General features: G+C 31.4%; 2 protein-coding genes across 2 annotated transcripts; both read right to left on the bottom strand.

The window, feature by feature from the left end:
- Positions 1 to 311: 311 nt before the first annotated feature.
- Positions 312 to 1,811, bottom strand: LOC140884648 (uncharacterized). The gene is made up of 2 exons (XM_073291473.1): positions 1,105 to 1,811; positions 312 to 950 (listed from the first exon to the last, which is right to left on the bottom strand). Exons 1-2 carry the CDS (start codon positions 1,654 to 1,656, stop codon positions 645 to 647), a joined length of 858 nt encoding a protein of 285 aa, XP_073147574.1. The 5' UTR covers positions 1,657 to 1,811; the 3' UTR covers positions 312 to 644.
- Positions 1,812 to 9,375: 7,564 nt separating this feature from the next.
- LOC140877918 (G-type lectin S-receptor-like serine/threonine-protein kinase At4g27290) lies at positions 9,376 to 12,747 on the bottom strand. Its single transcript, XM_073281521.1, has 7 exons — positions 11,481 to 12,747; positions 11,020 to 11,139; positions 10,756 to 10,889; positions 10,365 to 10,575; positions 9,999 to 10,236; positions 9,764 to 9,914; positions 9,376 to 9,681 (listed from the first exon to the last, which is right to left on the bottom strand). The coding sequence occupies exons 1-7, from the start codon at positions 12,745 to 12,747 to the stop codon at positions 9,376 to 9,378; spliced, it is 2,427 nt and encodes an 808-aa protein (XP_073137622.1).
- Between the last annotated feature and the right edge of the window lie 6,777 nt (positions 12,748 to 19,524).

Genomic DNA, 19,524 nt, shown 5'->3' with positions numbered 1-19,524 from the left:
TTTGGGTTGTGTTTTTGCATGATCAAGTGGACATATGACTAAACCAACTTATTTATTTCAAGTCTTCGTATAAATGTAATTTATTGATCACATTATTAGGTAAGATATTTTATTTATTTTGAAATTGTTTTTCCAATACTGATGTATTTTCGAAAGTGCGTAATGAACACACACATAAGTAATTAAAATATCTTTCAAGTAATTTGTACACAAAGAAGCTATAAAAAAAACCATTTCATTGCGACTTGTAGGTTGTAACCGAGATTTACATATCTAAAATGGTATTTAAGTTGTTTACTGCGAAAACCAATAAAAGAAATATTTTTTTTCCTAGAAAACTGCAGAATTTGAATCAAAATCGAACCAATGTTTATCGTTAAAATACAAACCACCAAGAACCCCAAATTGTTGAAATAAAAATTCCAATTCTTGTAAGTAAATGCAAACATGCAAATATCCATATATATATCTAACATTCGGGTTAATCAAATAAAACAAAAAATCTACGGTCTACCTCAAATTCCAGCAGTATGGTTTCCCTTTTCTTTTCTTTTTTTTGTTGCATTTTTCGTTTTTGGTGAATATAAAAACAAATCCAACAAGCAGCATCAAACTAATCTTGGGATTCCGAGGAATTTCAGGTTTCAAGAATCTCTGGTGAGTTTGCAAATTCCTAGGATCATTGAAGAAGTATCTCTACCTTCTGCCATGGTTTCTTGCTGGAATCTGAGGACTTTCCTTACAATAGCCGCCGGTGAATTCGCCGGAATCCGGCCTGAATCTGTCCGCTCCGACGGGATCGACGCGTTGCCATTGTTTGTTCTCCGCAGTTTCAGTGGTCTGAACAACGTCTGGTCTGAAGAATCAAGATTCTCAGATTCATGAAAACTTGAGTCCGGCGAGGCCAACTTGGAATCCAGATCGTGTGAAGAACAGCAACCTTCTTCGTTCTGCAGAAATCCATTCCAAATATACAAAACCTTTTAGCCATAGAAATTTCTAATGTTTGCTTCGAATAAGTCAAAAACTTGCGAAAAATGGCAAGAATAGTAAAAGATATTTATCGATTTTATCTCAGAGATGCAAGAAAGGGGAAGAACAAACCTCGGACTCAAAAGGGTTGTTGTGATCCCGCATTCTTTTCCACAAGGAAAACGAAGCATCATCCTCACTGCTGGAAGAACTCGCCGCCACCGGCGCCGCCGCGGACGGTGTCTCTGAACTGCAGATCGACCAGGGGACAACCTGATTCTCCCCCTCCTCCTCATCCTCCTCCTCCTCTTCCTCTTCCTCTTCCTCTTCCTCTTCATCTACAGCATCTTCATCTTCATCTTCATCACTGCAATATTCTCCATCATCGCTCTCACTTTCTTGGGACTCACACTCCGGACCCCCATTCCCGAAACCACCGCTCCCTTCAGTCTCACGCTCAGCACAAGCACTGCAGACAGAAACGGCGGGGCCGAGCTTCAAGCCGGAGGCTTTCCACGGCGTGGGAGAGGCGCAGGCGTGGCAGAGGAGCGTGCGGCAGTGTTTGGCCACCAAGAAATTGGCGGCGTGAACCTTCTCATCACAGTCCCAACACAGGCGGGCTTGATCCGACTCGCAGAACATTCTGGCCGGTTTGCTGCACAGTTCACAACCCCTGTTCGACATTATTGGATTCCCACAAATCTCAGAGATTCTCGTGCTCCAAATTTACGAAAGATCTCGACTTTCTTCCTCTGTTTGGTTGAAAATTCTCGGACGATGAAGTAATCTTGAAGAATGGGAAAAGAATGGTGAGAGAGAGTTGTAATGATGGAGCTGAAAACAAAGAGAAGGGCACCTTGCGTTGTAACCACTCGATATTTATTAATAAAACATATTTATTTTTATTCAACCACTAAACAACAAAGCCAACCGCCATGGCTAAGGATTTTTTTATTAGCTTATTACTATTGTGATTATTATTTTTTTAATGACCTATTTGGGGGATCTTTAATAATAAAATAATTTAGTGTTTTTTGGAGGAAAAAACAATTAAATTTTAAGTGAGTGAGTTTTTTTTTTGAAACATTAAATATTTCATTAACTAATTTAGTAATAGTATTTTGTACAAAATTAACTATAAAGAGTAAGTTTACTTATGAGTAATGATGTTCATTCGGTCCGAACCGTCTCGAACCGAACCGAAATTTCGGTAATAAACACCTCAAACCGAACCAAAAATTCGAACCGAAAACCGAACCAAATTGAGCTGTTCGGTTCGGTTTTTAATCGAAATTATTTCGATTTTTCGGTTCGATTTTTCGATTAACAGGTTAAAAAAAACTATTTTTTTTAGTTATTCTGTTAATGAATAATTTTTTGAGAAAATTTAACAATTGATTCAATCAAATATTTGTGATTTATTGTTTCGAAAAATGTATTTGAAAATAACTACATGGAGAACAAAGAAACTGCTAACGTTTTAAATTTCAATAATAATGATTTATGAATTAATAAAAAAATAATATAATATATAATGCAATATTGATCCATTTCAAATATTATTTGATTAATAAATAAATTGAAATACAAAAAAGAAAAAGAAAAAGAAAATCCAAAAATCCAAAAACCAAAAATCGAACCGAATTAACCGTTCGGTTTTCGGTTCGGTTCGGGCGATTATCCAAACCGTGAACACCTCACCCCTACTTTTGAGATGATCTTGTGAAGAGATAGATTAATTTTTTTCGTCATATATGTCAGAAAAATAATATTTAATAATAATATTTTTTTATAAGTCGTGTTGAATAAAATATCTGTTTCATAAAATTGATATATGAAAATATTTTATAAGAATGTTTGTGAAAAATAAACTATGTATAACTTCATTGATGCACATAAATCTAACAAAGTTTAACTAGATGAATAGTTCATAAACGAATATCATCGGAAAGAAGATCTCAAACTTAAGATGAGGTCTTTAAATTGATAGTCAATTACGATTAACCTCTTTCTAATGTAAGAAAATTATTGCTTATTTTAAATATTTTTAAAATATGTCTCTCATTAAACAATATCACGATTTTTTATTTACAAAACAAGTCAATCTGATTTCATATTCTCAATGAGAAGTTATATTATTTACATAACAAATAAAATTTTTTTTGTGATATTTTATTGAAAAATAACATGGGAGCCTCTTCTTTAAATTAAATATAAAAAACTAGATATAATAATACATTAATATGTGACGGTCTGAAAAATATGTAAAAGAAAAAGGATATTTGTGTGGTCCTAAGTAGGTACTTATCTTCTTTTATAAATTGGGTGATGACGTGGCGTCATAGAAAAGCAATATAAGATTCTTTCAAATCTCGGGCCACATGGCTGCTTTCAGTCCACACAAGAGAGGATTGACCCACGTGAATTTCACTTGCCCCAAATTTTGGGCCCACTATATGATAGCCCAATCTATTATTCTTTTTTAAATATTCGAAAACAAAAGGTATGGATGGAAGAGATTAAGAGAATACAAAAGTATGGGGATATATATATATATATCTTTTAAAAATTTGAATTCTATAATAATAATAAATGATACTCTCCTTGACAAGTCCACGTGAACAAAGTCCCTATGTGGCTGTGGATTTGGCATCGAATATTTATTTTATTTTGTTTTATTTCTTTTACTTTTATAATAAGAAAGAATGGCTCACGACCATTCCTCATCAACAAAATCTTTATTTCGAATCTAATGTATATCTCGATATATTTTTTTGTTTACTTATATTTGAGATTTAAATTTATGAACCTCGCTAATATAGATCATATTTATGTCTAATACTTTAATTTCTGAAAGGATTTGACGTCTTATTAGAAAATACCGATTGAATATTATAGAGTAAGTGTTATCTTTCAATGTTGTTAACACTTCAAAAAAACATGCAGCGAAATAAATAAACTTAAAACAGTAAATAACACGAATATTTATGCACAAGTATCTTGTACTTGTGCGGTGCCTCAGGGCAAAATAATCATTAGAAAATAAATCAATTTACAAAAATCAATGCCAGTGATTGTATATTAAAACCTTTTTTTCTCAACAAGTTGAGAAAATAAACAACATCTTCAAAACTAGTTGAAACTAGAATAGAAAAACCAATATGATGTTGAACACATGTGCCGAAAACAAAAACTAAGGTTCCAATTTCGAATCAACACTTCACTTGTGTGATTCTTCAAATGTCTCCAACACTTCACGGCAACACGGTTATTCACCAACGATCAGCGATAAAGCTTCTCCAGAAAAATTTCGATCAACTCTCAAATATGTTCTGAAATATACTCAGTTGATATCGCTTCGTTGCTCTCGTTCTTCTCTCTCGCGCTCTTTTTCATGTGTCCACTTTCCTTCTTAAATAGATCTTCAATCACATAGGAAAACTTTCCTTGAATAGGCTCCTACATAATATAGAAACAATACTTTGTTAGGAATCAAATTCAATTATGCATGAAATATATAATCAATTTTAAAACATGTCTAAGAAAGACATAACTCAAAAATAGAATTTTATCACAATTAAGAAATAATTCAAGGACACGTGAACTACACGTCCTTTCAATTTCTACGTGTTATTTCATTTCAAGTTTTTTTTAAAAATTCAAATCATTCTATTTGTTCAATTAATTAGTTGAAGCTACATCCATCAACCCACAACATGGTTGAGGGGTTAGAGATACCATATTGTGCAAGAAAATAAGCAACCTTGCATACATATACTATTATAACACAAACTAAGGAAGCATCAAAATATGTATCATGACACATAAATGCAACCTATTATGTATTAACATACATATTCAGCTGACGATCTCAGTCAAAACTTACGTATCTCTAGGTGATAGATCAAATATAATCAAAGCCTGAGTTCAAATCCTACAATCAAGTAATTACCATATCACTAAACATGTTTTAAAAGTTTTAACTAAGTTAGCAGATAATCTTATTTTTCAATAGGATTCTCGAACTATACCTTCGTCCGTCGTCAATCCGCTGATGTCGATAACCTAGATTCTAACCACAACTGTGACGCTATTCCAAAAGCATCTCACTATTATCAGGCCCTCAATATATAAACTGATTTAGAGAGAAAATCTTGTGAATTGTGATTTAGAAATCTGCCTCGAGTGCCCTATATATAGTATGAGTTTGGAAGCTCCAAACCCGAGTTCGGGCCTTCCGAACACTGCACGCGTGACAAGTTTCCGATCGCCGGAGTTTGGACGTTCCGATCACCCTTCGGCCTTCGGTGGTTCCGAACTCTGCATGCGGTTGAAGAGTCACCGATTCATGGACAACTCATTGACAGCTGACTTCGGAAGCTCTGATCAGGACTTCAGATCTTCCGATCGTCCACGTGGCTTGCATTCGAACATGAATTCACGTGATTACTTGTCTGCTAGGGATCCGCCGTTCCGATCTACAGTTTGGACGTTCCGAATTAATCCCATGCTTTCGAACCAACCATGCATACTTTGCTTTTGAAGTAGGGGAGTTCGGACCTTCCGAATTGCCTTGCATCCGAACTTGTCAAGGGTCCAATTTGGTGCTTCCGATCTCTCCGGTGGTTTTGTAATGATTAGTAGACTCCTTCGATTGTGAATTGAGTGTTGAAAGTTCGTTTTTTTCTTTATTATCATTTCCGTGTCATTTGTGATGAACAAGTCTGTTGGTTGGAGAAGCCAACAAGTTAAAAGCACCTTTATTTACCAAAAAAATATTTTTTAAAATGTGAATTGTTTGTTAACCAAAAAAAGTTTTTTTTTTTTTTTTCAAATATTTTTTTAAAGAAAACACATTCGATTTATTATATTAATATAATCAAGCCAAGTACATAAGAGAATGAGAAAGACCACCAAAGACGTCGGTGCCTCAACCCATAAACTAGGACTCGAACAATAATAACATTCTTAGCTATAACATGAGCTATTTCATTCGCTTTTCTTGGCACAAACCGCACTACAAAGTCAGGGTTTGCATCCATGATTAGCTTATATTGAGAGATAATAACAACGAATTCATACAAGTCATTTACCGAAGATCCAAATGCATCAAACACACTTTTTGATTTCGATTCAAAGATCACCTTCTGAAACCCCAAATTGCGCACCCAAGAGAGAGCTTCCAGGATGCTCATAGCTTCACCTTTAGTAACAGGTAAACTCCCATGAAAAACAGAAGACCGACACCCTAGACATTGTAGCAGAAGCATCTCGCGGTACCATTCCAAAACTAGTAACCCCTGCATCGTCTAGAAAGGTCGTATCAATATTACATTTAGCATATGACGAGGAGGGAAGGTGCCGCTGCTCGCAAATATCCCCCAGCTCGCATTTAGGACTATTGTGAGGGTTGACTACATCTATGACACCCGGAGCTAAAAAGTCCTAGAGCGGTACAAGGTCCGCAATATGGGTGGTTTTTACCTGAAAATGGAAACCCCACCAAAAAAGAATGGGCGACGAATGACATGAATGAACCGATCCTACACCGAAATTAGAGGTACAAAAGATTTGATATGTACAACTCATATCAAGAAGATGCATATTCTTTTCGGGAGCTCATCACATAAGAACTCCAAAATTAAACGTGCTTGGCTTGGGGCAATTTTAGGATGGGTGACCCTGGAAGGTTTCCCAGGGTGCGTGTGAGTGAGTACATAAGCACGCTTAAAAAACTCGTCTTGATACAATGAGACGTTACAACATATGTTGGAGCTTGGTACTTCACTGCTATCCATTCATACAAAGCATTCAAAGCTGTAAAGACAATGTCAGATGCTGTCATGTGAGACTGTGTCATACATTTAAAAAATAATTTCTTCTTTTTTTTTTAAACTAAAAAAAAAACTTCTTAGAAATTATAATTTGTAACTTTTAGGCTTTCGCTTCTAGTTCTATGGTTCTATTTCAAAATAAAAACAAAAGCAATTTCCATCATTTATCCAAATATTAAAATCGTTTCAATTTTTTTTTAATTTTATTTTAATAAAATCACTTAAAACTTAAACTGAAATTTGTGTTCAGTCTCCGTCAGAAAAAAATAGGTGTTTAATACTCCCTGATCCACTAAAAAAATTTTCTCCACTCTCTGTGCCCACATGTTTTTTCTCGGATTAAATTGGTACAAAACATTGAAAATATGATATAAATATATGATAGTTGAGTATCAACTGTTTTAAATCTGGTACTAATTTATTATTTTTTAGTACTCAAACATGTAGACAAATATTGATATTAATAACACATTTGTATTATTTGGATGAAAATCGGTACAAAAGATTAGAAATATGATGTTAATATATGATATTTGAGTAGAAAATATGTTAGAACTGGTACAAATATATGATTTTTTAGTACTCAAAGTTATGTTATATACAAGTGTTGATATTAATAAAGATGATCATATTTTATACTCAAAATCTTATTTTTTTGTAAACCAATTAGTGCTCGAATATTGTATATCAATATCATATTTTCAATGTTTTGTATCAAATTTCACCCGTGAAAAGACATGTAGACTCAGGGAGTGCATGATTTTTTATTTTTTATTTTTGGTTTATGGAGTGTAAAAACATTTTTTATGACAGAGACTAAACACAAATTTGATTATGAGGGTAGGGATTTAAAATAAACTTACCCAAAACTGAATTCATTGAATTTTTTTTTTAAGTAACAACTTTTATATCTAAATTGACAACATAAATTAGAAACAAAATATAAAAGAAAGCAAAAGAGAACAACCTCATATTCCAAATGGGGTCATGTTTGAGGTATATATAACATAAGATTAACAAATAATTGAAGACCCAAAACGCCAATGACCACCTGGAAAGGTACGTACATAAGCATTTCCTCAGTTGTTGCCAAGACAAAAGTTGAGGTTTTGTCCCAATTTCAGACTACGACAGCACATTCCGGGACGGCGGCGGCAACCGAGACCTCTCCGATCCATGTTTGGGTAAGTATTCGAGTCCATGACAAAATAGTAAGGGACTGTTGTCGGGGCTGCTCACTAACGTCTTAAGCCATCTCAAGTTCGACAATAACTAATGATAAGTGAATCAAACATAAGATAAAACATATGTTAGAAATATATGGTGATTTGATTATGATCTTATCAATTAAACCAAACAGTGCAGAATGTATCAATCACTTATTATATGTTGGATGATTACATCATTCAAAATTAATTAATTCCAAATCACTATTTTGTGTGTTTAATTTTAAACTTGTTCATTTTTTAATTTTTACAAAATCTTAAATTTTATTTATATTATTTATAATGAGTTATGTAAGATTAATTTTTTTTTAAAAAAAGATTTGACAAGTTAGCTGCGATCCACAATGAGTTGAGTTGGTATTTTTTTAAGTCACTAAGTTGACATATCGCTTTGTCACGACCCACTCGCTTGTTTGACGGTGGATTGAGAAGAGACGACACGTTTGACATATGTATTTAAGATATTCTTCGCAAAAAGTTATTCCCATATTGAAAAGAAATCTCGTTGGTGGCAGAAATTTATTGGTATTCGAAGAGCCGATGAGGCCTTAGCCTATTGGCTAAGATTGACTTTGAGGCCCCGAGTCATATGGTTTCAGGTTCAATTTCCGCTAATTGCGAGTAAATTTTTTAATTTATTTAGGTAGATTTAGTAGTTTATTTGTAATTTCTTTGCTCGAAATAAGCAAGTCTCAAGTCTATAATTATATATCTATTATATCTATATATATTACTTGAAAATTTCTTCATCGAACTAGCTTTTGAGATTGAGTTATGCCAAAATCTATTCTATTTAACTTAGTATTGAAAATCATACCCACAACATGAATTATTATTAGTAAAGTATTTCTTTCGAAATAGCATATACTCACATTATATTGGTTTTTATTCATATCTCGTATGAATCATAGACACGTTTTATGATTTTGTTACGTCTAGTTTTTGCGATAGCAACAAGTTCATGGATACGCATATAATGTGATTGTTTTGACATTACACTAAAATGGGTGCGAAGGACCACAAATTGCATCTTCTTTGTCTTAAGATCATTTTTGCATTCATGAGAAAATGGAATTTATGTTTTAAGTACAATGATTTTTTTGCATTTCAACATTGACCGGTGTGATTGCATGAAGGGCCTCAATATCATGTAAATCCATATGTACATATGGATATTTATTCCATCCTAAATTTTTGGTAACATCCAAACATTTAATCCAACAATTGTAACGTGACCACATATATTACAGTTATTAGACAAAATGTTAGGAGTAGCAGATGAAGTTTTAAACGAGACAAGTGCACAAACAATAAGATTTCAAGTTTGCAACATAAAATGTTTCCTATCTGGGATCTAGCTTGGTGATGGTTAGTTGATTTGGCGAATTCGTAGCGTGTGTGGACGTTGAATACTGAGAAACAACGGGCTCTCTTTCTGTGAAGAAACCAGGCTGTTTAGCTCCGGGTATCACGCCTTCATTGCCCAACATCAGGACGACCGAGGACATGCTTGGTCTATCCTCAGGGTTCTGCTGCACACACAGCAGCCCAACATGGATGGACCTTATCACTTGAGTTAAGTCTTGAGGATTTCGCAGAGAGGCTTCGACTACTTCGTGCGACCTCTCGTCTTTGTAAAGGGACCACGCCTGATCACAAAGTTTAGGACTTGTTAATACCAAATATCATATTGATAGGAGCTGTTTGCAGACTAGTGGAGACATCGCTCACATGTCCGACGAGGTTGAGGTGGTGATCGCTATGAGAAAATCCTCTGTTTCTCTTCCCACTCACGATTTCTAGGAGTAGTACGCCAAAGCTGAATACGTCTGATTTCACCGAGAAGATTCCGTCCACTGCATATTCCGGAGACATGTAACCGCTGCAAAATGAGTGTCATCAAATAATAGTGTGACAAGAACTGAATTTAGGAATATGTTCAAGCTAGTAAGATTCTTATTAGTACTATGTCCCAACTACTCGGTGTGTCTTAGCTTCTGTCTCATTGCCTCCGAAACTTCTAGCCATTCCGAAGTCTGATATCTTTGGGTTCATGTCTGAATCCAGCAATATGTTGCTGGCTTTGAGATCGCGATGAATAATCCTCAAGCGCGAATCTTGATGAAGATACAAAAGTCCCCTGGCTATTCCATTGATGATATGAAAACGTTTTGGCCAATCAAGTAAATCACCTGTTGTTTCATCTGGCAATGATATTTTGGTATCAGATCAAAATGTTGGTTAGGCACGTAGACACCATGCTGTATAGCAGTTAGGAATGCATATGAAATTTCTTAGTGACGGTCATAAATACTACAAGTATGATACTCACCAAATAAAATCATATCCAGACTTTTGTTTGGCATGTATTCGTATATCAACAGATTTTCGTCTCCTTGAATGCAGCATCCTAGAAGTCTCACGAGATTTCGGTGCTGAAGTTTGGCAATAAAGATCACTTCATTCTTGAATTCATCGATCCCTTGCATAGAGGTTCTTGCCAACTGTTTCACAGCGATTTCTTGTCCCTCTACCAGCACACCCTAAGATCAGAATTCCCAAATGTGAAGTCAACTATTGGCCATATTTGATCATATGAGATTACCTATTTACAACATTCCCTTTTTTTGATTCCTTAAGCAAATCATGAATGAAAAATGATTATGTTTTATGTTCATCTCTTGTTTTTGGAAATTTATATTTATATATCTTTGAAATTTTACCTTATAAACTGGTCCAAAACCTCCTTCGCCAAGCTTTTTTTCCATGGCAAAGCCATTAGTAGCTTTGTGGATAATAGCTAATTTGAAAAAAGTAAGCTCTGACTCTTTGTCTTTGCTCTCCTTGCATTTTCCTGCTGCATATAACATGAATATGTAGAATTTATCACAGGAAAAGAATGGATGGCTCTTTTTACCTCAATAATATTAAGAAATTTTACTACTAGTTGTTAAGCACGAGATGCCACTTTTGCCTCACTTCATCACCTGTCATTGAAACTTTATTCCTCTTTCGAATAAATAGGACGAGGCTCACACCTAGAAGAATCACTCCCATCGCTGAGGTCAAACTCGCGATAAGTATTCTTCTCTTCATTCCTCTAGAGCCTGCAATAGAGGTGACAACAGTTTCGATTTTTAGATAACAAAAAACATTTCATAAGCTCTTGAAGCTTATTCAGATTTAACAACTTGTTAGTTTCAAGATATCTTATAAGTTGCAATAAAAATTTATTCTTTAGGCCATAAGCCCAAGAGGAGAGCCACTCCAGTTGAATGATCACTCTGCATTTTGTCGTGACCCCGATATGGGGTGGTGTAGTTCATTCTCCATTTGTACATTTGTTGAATCACGCATGCAAAAGGATAGTGCAAGTTAAAGAAATACAGTATCTGCAAAAGATAGAAAGACATTGATCATTATTTTTATGTGCGATATGAATCCTTACCTAATTCAGAAGATGCTATTCTGATGTAAAGATCTTGTCCATCCACATTCAGAGATCTGATATCAACCAAGTCACCAAACCAAATAATACATCCACTCCCATCGCTTATATTTAACTGCGTGTACGCGGTACAAAAGCAATTCTTTAAGCATTCCACTCCGCATTCTGTTAGTGTCATACTCTGGTTGATCCATGAATTTTTGGCATCTGGGAGTTTGATCCTTGGGTACTTTATAAATCCATCCCCTTGGCAACTCAAGTTCATCCTTCGATTGCATCCGCCCGACCAATCCGCCTTGATCCAACCCTCTGAATCTTTCGGGACAAATCTATCCAGACAGCTGCATGCTGGAGAATTTTGAATATTACATATCCCATAAGCACCACAAAGGCTATAACTATCACAGTTATCAGCTGGTCTATCCATATAAACTTCCCACTCTTGCGTTCGATTTACCCATGTAAAATTCTTTCCAACGCCACTCGGAAACAACCTAAACTTGTCTATTACATTTTCTTGATAATACACCTCATTTTTATCCATCACAAAATCCATATAATAAGTGGGGTTCCCTCTGACGTCCGGAAATCCACTGAAGTAAATCCCATTCCAAGTTCCGAATCTATTGAGTTCCACGGTGTTTCGTCGCAAGACTATCTGCGGATATCCGCTGAGTTCCATGCCATATATGAACTCTCCTGGAGCTGGATCATTGTCGGCCTTCCATGCTACAAGGTAAATATCTACACCAGTTAGGAAATTCCACCCAAACTTCATTCTTGGCAGATATGTATCAGTTGGATAATCAAAACTCTGCCACACATAATTCTCTTCCACATCATCAACATTAGCATCCTTCACGACAAGATTCCCCGAATCCAGCAACCGCGCAACCGGCGTATGCACCGATCTTGATCCCTTGGAAGACCACAAAGCTTCACCAGTGTCATTAACAAGAACTACTAAAAGGCCTGGCTGCATGACCTTCAAGACACCTGCCTGATTTGTGAGTGGACTCTCTCTGTTTGCCACCCAAACTATTGTTTGATCCGAGATTCCGTGGTACCATATGCCCACGTAACGTTTCGTCGAATTGCCAGGGCTAAAGAATCCCAGCTCAAACATCCCACCGGATGAAACAATGGTCTCCCCATCTCTGAGGCTTTGAATCGAATTTATGGTATCCGCCGTACCAAAAGAAGCATAGAAATTCAGGGAGATGAGAAGCAGAATAAGTAGGAAGAAAACTTTCCATGTTGCATCCATTTGTGAAGTTTTCTTGCCTCATAATCTCCTTGTCATGGCCTACATATATATTTGTATACATGGCCTAAGGTCCAGGTCCATGCAAAATGTTTAAATTCTTGTTTTTTTTAACAATAGGGCGAAAACCCACTATGACCGTTATATTTATATTTTATTTTTGGTGTGCATTGACTAAATTCTTATACTAATGCAATAATGTACAAATTATGCTGGAAATGTTAATCATATCGGACAATCTTTGTATAACATGCTCGCTCTCGATAAAGTGTTCGTGGAGGGAAATCGAAAATGTTTGAATTTTTGTTTCATAAGCTGATTGATACATGATTCTTCTTGAACCTGTCAACCTGATTATCAGCATGTTGAATAAATTTTTATATGTATTTAAATTTTCAGTCAAGTCTGGTTATTTCTGTTTATCATAATTTTTTGAGCAATAGACCTAAATATAATTTCTTTAATTAAATTGTTATTATAAATCTATAATCTGGTGTACGTAATTGTGTTGGTTTCCTTATATAATATATCAGTCAACTCTTTTCGATTTCATCATTTTGACTTAATGAAATGACATGTTCTCAGATTAAATCGGTTAGCATATTCATTATCTATTATTCTATTATTTATATATAAAAGTGTCACTTTAGTTGTTAATTTACATTTTTATCCTTATTACAATTCATTTAATGTTTAATTTTTTGTCATTTCCAAGACTTTTTGAGGTTTTTTATGTCATTCTATAGATTTATTAAATGCATATTTAATTTGTTACTATTTATTTATTTTAGATAAAATTAATTGTTAATATTTAATTCATGTCCTAAAATTAAAGTTTAGTTGTTAATTTACATTTTTATCATCATTTTAATTCATTTAATAGTTAATTTTTTGTCATTTCCAAGATTTTTTGAGGTTTTTGAGGTCATTCTATAAATTTATTCAATGCGTATTTAATTTGCATGTCACTATTTATTTATTCTAATTCATGTCCTAAAATTAAAGTTTTATTTTTATTCTCAATTTATTTCATTTAATGGTTAATTTTTTGTCATTCCAAATACTTTTTGAAATTTTTATGTCATTTTGTAGTTTTATTCAATGAGTATTTAATTATGACTATTTATTTATTATAGGTAAAATTAATTGCTAATATTTAATTCATATCCTGAAATTATTTTTTATTTATATCCTCAATTTTATTTCATTTAATGGTTAATTTTTTGAAATTTTCAAGGTGTTTTGAGGTTTTTTTGTCATTTTGTAGTTTTATTTAGTGAGTATTTAGTTTGTATCTATTTATTTATTCTAAGTAAACATAATTGCTAATATTTAACCTATGTCCTAAAATTAAAGTTTTATTAATTGAAAGCTATATTAAATTTTTTTTCTCTACATCAAAGAAATTTATTAATTTTGTGAAATTATTTTCAACATTTATCTTCAACGCTATGCTTTTAGTCTTCATTCTTCTAACATAATATTTTGATTATTAAACTTTTAAACAAATAACAAATTAAATCAAATCATTAATTTTAATCATCTGATTCAAAACAAGTAGAATCATATCATAATCATAAATTGATATTGTATTCTTACTTATATAGAAAACGTATCTCATACTTTATTCAATCAATTCGTTTATTTTTTTGAATTTGGTAATTTAACTAAAATTTCTTGTATTCCAGTTTTTAGGAAGAATAACTATAAAATTAACAATGATGCCTAACTAAGTAATATCTTAAAAAACTTTAGAGACCAAAAATATTTCAGTGATAAACTAAAAGTGTAATCAACAACATTTATACTTTTTATCGAATCGAAGGTAAACAAATATTCATGTTGATGTTTGAACTATATTATAATACTTATTATTAATAATATATATATATAAATAACTGAAAATTTATCTATATCTATATCTATATCTATATATATATATATATCTATATCTATATAAAAGTAGCACTTTATTTATGAATTTAATAATTAGTTTTGTCATTTTTAAGGTTTTTGAAGTTTTTTATTCATTGTATAGTTTTGTTCAATGAGTATTTTATTTATATATATCTATGTATTTATTGTAGATAAAATTAATTGCTAATATTTAATTCATGTTCGAAACGAAAGTTTTATTAATTGAAAGCTATATTTTTTATTTGTCTATAAATCTAAAAAATTTATTAATTTTTTTACCTTACTTTCAAGTTTTATCTTCATCGCTATGTTTTTAGTCTTTTAAATTTTTAACATAATTTAGTATTAAACTTTTAGAAAAAAAAAATTTCAATCAAGTTATTAACTTTTATCGACTTGTTCAAAATAAATAAAATCATATCATAAATCGAGATTTTATTTTACTTGTATTAGAAATGTATTATCCTCTTTTATTCAATCAATTAGTTTATTTTTGCATTTGGTAAGCTTACAAAAATCTTTGGAATTCCATTTTTTAAGAAGGGGGACTACAAAAATAATGGTGATAACTAACTATGTAATCCATTAAAAAAATTTTGAGATTAAAAATATTTTAGTGTTGAACTAAAAGTGTAATCAACACTGATATTTTTTTATCCAAATTAAAAAATATGTAATTATAACCAACTTTCATGTTGATGTTTGAACTACATTATAATATAATATTTATCTATATAAAATTAGTTATGAATTTACAGTTTTGTATTTATTTTATTTCATTTAATGACTAACTTTTTGTCATTCTCAAGGTTATTTTATGTCATTTTGTAGTTTTTCAATGATTATTAAATTTATGTCTATTTATTTATTTATGTGAATTAATTATTAATATTTAATTCATGTTCTAAAGTTAAAGTTTTATTAATTGAAAACTATTTTAATCTAAAAATATATATTAATTTTACAACTTACTTTCAACCTTTATCATCATCGCTATGTTTTAGTCTTCTAAACTTTTTAACATAATATTTTGGTCATTATAGTTTCGCTAAAAAAATAAATTGAATCATTAATTTAGTCATCTGGTTCAAGATAAGTAAATCAAATCATAAATAATTGAGACTATATTTCACATATAAATGAAAGATATTCTCATATTTTATCCAATCAATTCGTTTTAATTCGTTTATTTTTTTTTTGAATTTAGTAATCTAACTAAAATTTTTGGTATTCTAGATTGTAGGAATAATATTATAAAACTAATGGTGATGACTATGTAATCTAACTATGATAGTTTACTGAAAAAAAATATTACAAGATTTGAAGAAATAAAAAAAGTTTACCTTGATTATTGCATATTATATGTATATGATTTTTCAGAAAAAGGAAAAAAAAAAGAGACATTTACATATTAATATTTTTGATTTTAAAATAAGATTATGACAAAATTATGAAACAATTATGTTTATCATTAATTAAATAAATAATTGTATGACTAAATTAATTTTTTGGCATAAATTTGTTAATACTTTAACATAAGAGTTTATGTTAGAAAAATTTATTTTGTATTGAATTTTTGTTAGGACATTAATTATTTTATATGCTAAATATTATTCAATGTATATTAAATTTGATTTTCAAAGCTAACGAAAAAAAGTTATTCAATACGCTAGAAAATATACACAAAATTGTGAATGTATTATGCATGAGCAAAAAACTTGAAAATCAAAACAAGTCATATAAACATCATGTTTAATCAGACGTAAAAAAAAATATATGATTTAGATACACTTTATTCATAGAAGATCAAATTTTATCTTCAACTAAAACTTTTAAATTAACAAATTATTATTATTTTTCACTATCTTTTTAAATTTTAGGTTTTGGTCACTAAGTTTTCAAAATTTATTTTTTGTATGCTAAATTTTATTTTAATCTATTTATACTTAATTGTTGTGGTGACACTGGAAAATGCTTTATTTTGCATCGAAAAATACTGACATGGGCATTATAATAATGATGCAACTTAAAAATTTATTGACTTATTAGATGTCACGTCAACAATTGGATTAAAAATAGTCAAAATTAAAAGTTAGTGTATTAAAACTTAAATTTGACAAATCAATTGACTAAAAATCAAAATGTGATGTGTTAATGGAACTAAAAAAATTATTTTCTTTCAAATAAATTATTGTTTTAACTTTCAAATAAATTACTGTTTTAACTTACAAATCAATAGAAGTAAAATTATTATTTAACAGATATTACTTTTGTTGAAGTGCAATAACTATTCATACTGAGAAGAACAATCGAAACATGATGTTTGAGATACAACATAGTTTAAAATATTGATTTAGTATTGTTACCAATGACTATAATTATTGAAAATGCAATAAGCATTCGGCCCTACAATATGTATCAAAGTGAAGGTCATGACTTCGATTCACATTGATTGCGAGCATAATTATTGGGAAGGAGATTATTGAGTACAATAATTATCTCTTTGCTATGTAAAACAATCAAAATGTAGTGTTTGAACTGTTACACATATTAAAATATTTGAATTGCACAATTATATATAAACTATATATAGTTTTTAATAAAATGCAAACGATCAGTCTTACGGTTTATAAAAAATCAATGTATTTTTTTACATTTCTCGACAAATATACGTACATATGTTATTGTTTTAAAGTCATTAATTAAAAAAATAAATTAAATCCAAGGTATAAAACATAAAAGCGTCGATTAGATACCACAAATCGATCGTAAAGAGAAAAAAATTAAAGACATAATGTTCTCACTTCAATAACTAATTAGAGATCAAATCATTATAACCAAAGTTTGAAATTGATAGTAAAATATATAACACTTAATTAAAAAAAGCTAAGCAATCAACTAATAAAATTATTATAACATGTCATGTGCATTGCACGTGCAATTTTCTAGTTTTATTAAAATGTGATAGCAATTCAATGTCAAACAAAATAAGAATATTTAAAAGACTAGTTATTAGCAGTCTTCTAAAAAGCGCGAAAAAGCGCCAATTAAGCGCGATTAAGCGCGATTAAGCGTGAAGCGTGAGCAAAAAGCCTCGCTTTGGACAAAAGCGTGAAAAAAGCGGTCAACCTTTTGGTTGACCATATTAAGAGCAAAAAAGCGTGAAAAAGTTCGAAAAAAGTGTGAAAAAGCTCGAAAAAGCGTGAAAAACTATACTTTTTGAAAAAATATTTAATTAAAATTTTAATTTTAATTTAATATTTTAAAATTTTGAATTTTATTTGAAATGATAAATATTTAATAATATATATTTTTTTTAAAAACATTTAAAAACATCAAAATTAAATTTGTTTCGTATATTTCCAATTTTTTTTGCGACTAAGAGATGAAATATGATCTAACGCAAACATTTTACTATAGATAATTTGTTATTTTGAGACTTACGTTTTTTATAACTTGAAAATTTGTGTATTTATACTTAAAATCTTTAATTTTATATGTTATTTATTCTATTAATTAATTTAATAGAATTAAAATTATAAAAAAAATGAAAAATTTTTTTCACGCTTAAACTTGTTCTAAACTCGCTTAAAGCTTCTAAAACTTGAAGCTTGACCATGACGCTTCGTCACGCTTCACGCTTTTTAGAACCTTGGTTATTAGTGTCTTTTTCCCAGCATTTTTAATATATAAATAAAATTTTCATTTATAGTATATATTTCTCTTAAATATTTACTTGTTTGAATAAATAAATTAACATGTGCTCATTTGCCCTTCAAAGGACACAAAGAAGTATTTCTGTAATAAATAAAGGCAAAACATAAAAATATCATTATATATATACACACACAATTGGGAGTGGGGGAAATCCCTATCACAAATATTTATGTGAGACGCTTTTACGGGTCAATATTGTGAGACATATAACATATTTGAGTTACCAACGAAAATGTATGTATTACTTCTTATGTCAAAATTATTACTCGTTATTTTAAATATGGGTAGAGTTGACTCGTCTCACGAATAAAGATCCATGAGACCAACTCAATTCCTATATACTCTAACTAATATTCTATTGAAAGAGATATTTAATTGTTATTCATTGAATCAAAATAATATCAATATTAATACTATAACATAATTGAACTGAAAAACACTAAAAAAAAAAAAACCGTTGAGTTAATCTTCTATTCCCTATTTTTTTAACTATTACCGTCTACCGACCAGAACAAAATAATAATACTTAATGATTTTGCATATAAGTATAGAGTTTTGTGAATGAATGATTTTATTAATCACAAGATAAGGTATATATACAATTGAATAAGATGCCTATCACGACTAGATAAACACAAATAAAATCCTAATTTAAACTAAGATATACAAGGATATAATCTAACAAATCATTCGGGAGTGCCACAAAGACAAAGAGGATGCAGTGGAGATGGCAGCCGAGGGTGGTGGAGAAAGAGTCGGTGGGTGTGGCCAGGTATAGATTCCATCCTTACAAGGCCCTGTGCAGATGATGACCCCCGTTACAAGATCCTTCACAGAAAAAAATAGGAGAAAAAGGTAACAGAGACATGGTTAGTGTGACAGAATTGAGAAACTGAGATTAAATTCTTGCACATAGATGGAACACATAAAGTATTAGGTAAGGAGAAAGACTGGGATGACAAGGGCAAGGTGAGAGTGCCAGTGTGTGTAATGGACAAACCAGTGCCATTGCCAACAACAATGGAGTCCGAACCATCATATGGAGCATGGAGAGACAGATTGGCTAGATCCGTGGAGACATGATGAGAAGCTCCACTTTCTAGGAACCAATCAGAGGGAGGCGGCGTGGACAATGGGGCAGCAGCC

This window comes from Henckelia pumila, chromosome 2 (assembly GCF_033568475.1).
Source record: "Henckelia pumila isolate YLH828 chromosome 2, ASM3356847v2, whole genome shotgun sequence".
Classification (NCBI taxonomy): Eukaryota; Viridiplantae; Streptophyta; class Magnoliopsida; order Lamiales; family Gesneriaceae; genus Henckelia; species Henckelia pumila.
This window is presented reverse-complemented; position numbering and strand designations above follow the sequence as displayed.

What these genes read in the sequence shown, in the direction of transcription:
- LOC140884648 (XM_073291473.1), bottom strand. Translation starts at nt 1,656, where the DNA reads ATGTCGAACAGGGGTTGTGAACTGTGCAGCAAACCGGCCAGAATGTTC. An exon ending in ACAACCCTTTTGAGTCCGAG is followed by an intron (nt 951 to 1,104) that starts GTTTGTTCTTCC and finishes GGATTTCTGCAG; the next exon opens with AACGAAGAAGGTTGCTGTTC.
- LOC140877918 (XM_073281521.1), bottom strand. Translation starts at nt 12,747, where the DNA reads ATGGATGCAACATGGAAAGTTTTCTTCCTACTTATTCTGCTTCTCATC. An exon ending in GTTTTGGACCAGTTTATAAG is followed by an intron (nt 10,576 to 10,755) that starts GTAAAATTTCAA and finishes TTCTGATCTTAG; the next exon opens with GGTGTGCTGGTAGAGGGACA. An exon ending in ACCTCAACCTCGTCGGACAT is followed by an intron (nt 9,682 to 9,763) that starts GTGAGCGATGTC and finishes CTTTGTGATCAG; the next exon opens with GCGTGGTCCCTTTACAAAGA.